The sequence below is a fragment of the Anneissia japonica genome, unplaced genomic scaffold (assembly GCF_011630105.1).
Source record: "Anneissia japonica isolate Jap-2015-1 unplaced genomic scaffold, ASM1163010v1 scaffold93_len1081246_cov171, whole genome shotgun sequence".
NCBI classification, from domain to species: Eukaryota; Metazoa; Echinodermata; class Crinoidea; order Comatulida; family Comatulidae; genus Anneissia; species Anneissia japonica.
Window position 1 is genome coordinate 639,002 of NW_022726429.1, and position 5,773 is coordinate 644,774.

Sequence of the window (5,773 nt, forward strand, 5' to 3'; positions counted from 1 at the left end):
CAGTATATATATATATATTAATCCTCCAAACTAATCCCTCAGACACCGTTTTCAAATTTCTGAATGGTGGTCTCACATTGGTGGGCGAAACTGTCTTTAAATATTCATTGTCATTAATTATTTTCAGATAATGTACAATACTTCATCTGTTTGATTTATTATTAGGTCCTACCTTTTTTATTCCTAATGCCGTCTTGAATTCGTCGAAATCTATTTCCCGATCTTCACCCGCAATTTCTGCGAATTGTTTTCCAACCCACATCAGCCATTGTGCGTCCTCATCCATTACGTAACTGAAACATAAAAAAAAAACCAGAGTGACGACATTATTGCATTATTGATTTTATTCCAACTTTCTTTTAAAGAAATACAATGAAAAATTAACTGTTCTTAATGAAACATGAAATTACTGCTGAGCAAAGGCATTTGAAATTTAATTAATAATAATAATTTAACAGAGGTAGCAGTCTTTGGTCTTTGTATACGACCATCAATAATAACCTTTTCCCTCTCTTCCTTTCATTACTATTTCGGAAATATAATGTTTATGGTCATGTATTTTATTTTAAAAAAACGTATTTAAACCCGGATTTGAATTATTTTACTATTATTGGTATATAATCTCTTTGCATCTAGATAAAAAGTTTAATGGTAGCGGTCATTTTATTTCAAATACTTGTAAAAGTTGGCTACGTCCTAAAGCTCTGTGAGTTTTTCTTGCAGAACTTATCGTAGCCTCCTTCTATACAATCTTTAAATTTAAAATTTTCAAATTCTCATCTCATTTGTTTCCACAATAAAAAGTAAATATACAATATGAAATAGTACAAAGTGAATATAGAATAAATGAACACAGCGTAAATTACATTATAATTGGAAGTGGAAAAAGGGAAATCACAGGAAGCAAACTTTAAAGCGGATGCCCTTCTATTATGAAATTAATAATATAATTAATTAGTCTAAATAAAGAATATAAATATAGCAAAAATAAATTTAAAAAAGTAAATAATAAATACGAATAATAAGATAATATTAATATTTTCAATTATTGTATTTTGTACTGCGTCTTTTTATTACTTTTGTATGGAAATAAAAGTATATTATTGATTTGAATGCGTGGACTCGTGGACATCAAAATGTAATAATATCAATAAACTTATAGTATTAATATAAAATAATATTATAATAATGTTATTGATGATGCTCTGCTTGGAACACATTGATTAGTTGTTTAATTCTTATTTTGAATATTTTTATTGGCTATAGCAAATGTTGATATTCGATTGTGTTGTATTTTTTGTATGGCGGATAATAGCCCATTGATGGCTTTTGTAGCAACTAAATATTGAATAATACGATGGTGATGATGATGAGAATAAACTAATATTAATATTGTGTCGACCTCTTATATTTCATTTATAATGACAAAAACATTTTTTATGCTGACCTACAAAATATATATTCAAAACATGTATTCTAATTTAGAATAATAAAGGCGAAGGTTGTTTTGCCGATATCGCAATGATATCCATCACTTGAACTTTGCAATAAATAATAGTAGCACAACATATCTAGAACGTGTAATCAAAATGAATAATCTGATTAATTTTATACTTTTATTATATATTATCATTTTGAAATGAATATCATATTTTGAATGCAGACTATGCTATTCGGGGCAAGAAACAGTTGCTGATTTCTGAATCATGCAAAAGGGACTGATAAAAACCCCTATAAATCAGAGATTGTTGAGTAGTATAATGCAACAATATACCGTGCACATTGTACTATTCTAATTTCACTGTGTATATAAACTCAAACCAAAGTGGCTTATCATTATTTGCTAATTTTCAAAACATGTGATGTTCGCAAAAAAAAAAAAGTCATATTGTACTAAACATAAAAAATGAGTTATTGACATATTTAGATCGATTACATTATCAGCTTTATATGGTCTTTTAACCACGTCCCTAGGTTAAGTACAATCGGTTTAAGATCCCATTGAAATTCAGATGTAAAACATAGTTTACAGAAAATCACCCCTGAAGATTCATCTGACAAACTTCCTGTTAGTTGTCTTATCCTTTCTGAAAAATGGATTTACAGTATTGCCTAAAATATATTCAATATAAATATATGACATGGGAACATTTGCTGTCTTAAAGTATAGCCCTACATATTAAACATACTAGATACCCTAAAACACAAATTTTGCCATAGAGTACAACATGACTCATGCCTCGACACTTTAATTATTAGGCCTACATCGTCCTCTATATATTGTCTAGAGTTACATATGGAAAGCAAACGATCTGAACGGTTATTTCAAATATTTAAACATTAAGTCTGATTGTTTCATCTGACAGTAATAAGTAGGCCTAATACACAACAACTTGATGGGGCAAAAATAGAGGACTATGTGAAAACCTACACAATAGGTGTATTTCTCAGTATAAGCATTAGAGAGTAGTATTGTTAGTTGTGAGAACAAAATTATATATATAATATAATAATACACATTTTTAAAGCGCCTATTAAAGCAAACAAAACTGGCTTGTCACCGGCGCTAGGAGGATGTTTTAATATGCCTATTAGTAAATTGGAAAATAAAAATATGTAAAAATAAAGTAATATTAGAAATAAGTTTATTTTAGACATGTATAGTATTTCATTGTACCACGTGAACAACTTTATTATTTTGAATTTTATATATTCATATTTCTTATTCTTTTCTTTAAAATACAAAATGATAGGCATAGGCCTATGACTATAGCGAATATTGTATAAAGAACTGCAAAGAAAGATAGGCTTGCACATTGTTGTTATGATTATTAAAACCACATGACTCGACTGGTGGGCATGTATTTAAAAAATATCTTCGATTATACGAACTGCTCTTACATATCTTGGACTTTTTCATACTGAAATGCATTTTTCATCACTTAAAAATAGATCAAATGACAAACTAAAGTATTGTACTCGATAACAACTGAACCACTTATTAAACTTATGGGACTAACAGTATAATATACTCTTTCCACCTAACATATTTTTGAAATGTAAACGAGGTATTAGGTTTACTGTCAAAAAGTCTATTAAGCGACTAACTATATTACAACGTCTAAAGGAATCAACGCAAACGTTCCTAATCACAAGGGCAAAACAAGAGAATTTGGTATGAACTAGTACGACAAAACAAATTCTACCTTAACCGGCTTTTGGAGCAAGAATGCAAGACAGTCATCACAGAATCATAAACAATACATGGTGTTGGTTGAGCAATGAATCTGTTCTCTATTTAAGTCAGATTTTGAACATTCCTTCCAAACAATTGAAAGAAGAATTTAATTTAATTATAAAAACAAAATGTAAACGAGGTTGTAGGTTTATTGTCAAAAAGTCGCGCGATCCAGTGCATTCTGTCAGCGGGCGCGTGCGTGTAAATACGTATTTATCCTAACTTATTACAGGAATGAAGACGTCGGGATATTTACATGGTAAAGATGCAGGTTCTGATAAATGTGGGCTCACTTTGATGGTTACGTGAAAACACAGGCCTCTCAATCGTCTGATCAATAATTAAGAAATAGAATCCTTATATAATCTTACTTTTTTTTTCTTTCCTTTTGAATTCTTAGGCCTACTCAACGTCTGACAATCACTTATTAAACGTTTCCTACGCCAGTAGCAGAATACGTAAATATGCTAAAAAAAACTCCTACTGTTCCGCAACTTTGAATAAACTTCCTCTTAATAGCAACTGAACTGTCTACCCTCAGGGCGTATCTGTTGTCAGGAGCTTTTAGAGATACTTAAAATTTAAAATCATAACAAAATATGCATGGTAAATTTAAGTAAAATACCGCCATCAATAGTGGACCACTGTGAGACTTAATACAAAAAGTAGTGATAATTTGGTGGTCGTTTTTATGGTGTTCTCAATAGACCTACGGTGCAACGGTTATTATTATTTTTAAAGGTTCTCTTTTGGATTTCTTTTGTGAGCATTAAGCTTTTAGTGGATAATAATCAAATAATATAGAGTACGTACTTGTAAACCATTGGGCTAGATATAAGATTTTTGTAGGAAGTGATAACGAATGAAAGAGTGTTCAGGCTATGTTTAAATACTGTACACTGATTTGAATTAAAATGAAATATTATGGTTTAAACGATAATAGGCCTTCTTACTTTGTAACGCTAAGATCCGCAAAATAAACCTTTTAGTACTGGTAACTAAAATATAACGTTTCGGGATAGGGAAACTACATTGGCGGTAAATTTTATATACGATTGATTTATAAGTCTAATAATAATAATAATTATTATTATTGCTTTATTATTATTACTTATCTATTCTCGTCTCTATTTTGAAGGATTTTTTGTATATGCTCTACAGAGAGATTATTCGTTCTAGTAGTAAGAGCTTATCAACTTAACCTGTGAAAACTAAAATACAGTACCGGCCAAATTATACCTTTTGCAACACATGTGTACCGATATCCAGCTTATTCAGCAATATTCATGGTTATCAAAATGATTCTGATGAATAAAGTCGGTCGCACATATACCTCTAATGGCTATCAACGCCCATCGGAATGGATTCAATGCCGTTTGCACGAAGTACATAGCAGGGAGCTTTCGAATGCAGGACGACGGTATGACGTAGAACGTAATGACGTCATCTGCTCATGCGAGAACGAACACACACACACACATGGATTCTAGGATGTAATTTGGCCCAATCTACGTTGTGCATAGGACGGTTGGAAGGTCGCACATGAGTGAATCCGTTTAAGCGCCACGTAGTCGCGCGCAAATTGTAAGCTCAATAACGGTCTCTATGTGCAGACAGTGTATTCTGTCACAGCAGCGTACTGATAGTTCACAAGTGCTCGAATAACAATCCATTTGTCCCGCGGTGTATCGCTTCCAAAAGGATTTTCACTTTTGAAAGTGATTAATTATGCTGTAATTATTAAGCGACTAACTATATTACAACGTCCAAAGGAATTAACACAAAAGTTCCTAATCAAACGGGCATGACGAAAACAAGAGAATTTGGTATGAACTAGTACGACAAAACAAATTCGACCTTAACCGGCTTTTGGAACACCAATGCACAGGTCATCACAAAATTATAAACAACACATGGTGTTGATTGAAACATTAATTTGTTCTCGATGTAGGGCCTACGTCAGATTTTGAACATTCCTTCCAAACACTTAAAAGAAGAATTTAATTTAATTATAAAAATGACATTCGATAAAAAAATAAAATAAATAAAAACGCACTATTATACCAATTATATCTAGTTAAAGATATATTATGTGTCAGTTTATAAAATGAAAAAAAAATACCCAATTAAAATTTGAATTTTTTGTATATTATAGTTCACAGAACAGTTCAGTTAAGCCTCGCCCCTTGGATATCTACTAAATAAATTTTTCAATTGTCAAAATACATTGTAAGACCATGGAGGTATTATTGAGAAGGAGATCACTCGAAAAAGCTACGCGCACCAAGATCAAAGCTGCCGCAGCGCGTGAAGATCGTTTGCGCGATGCCTTTGAAGTCCGATGTGTTCCTCCATGTAAGACTAGAGTACAGTCGCTCCATAGACTGTACTTCTGCCCTGTCCCTGAATATTGTAAACCCCCACATGGCGTTTATTGCCAATTACATTGTTTTATTTTTAATTTCGATGGGTGTAATTTTCAAGAAAAACTTTCTATGACCATGAACGCCTTTTTTTTTTTTTTTTTTTTTTTAG

At 31.5% G+C, this 5,773-nt stretch overlaps 1 protein-coding gene across 1 annotated transcript in view; it reads right to left on the reverse strand.

Annotated features, from left to right (window-relative positions):
- LOC117113198 (NADPH oxidase 5-like) overlaps positions 1-5,773 on the reverse strand; it is a gene marked incomplete in the record, with an annotated part of 88,692 nt that overhangs the window by 28,191 nt on the left and 54,728 nt on the right. Inside the window, 1 exon segment of the mRNA XM_033256485.1 lies at positions 173-293. Within this exon segment, the coding sequence (XP_033112376.1) occupies positions 173-293 (121 nt within the window).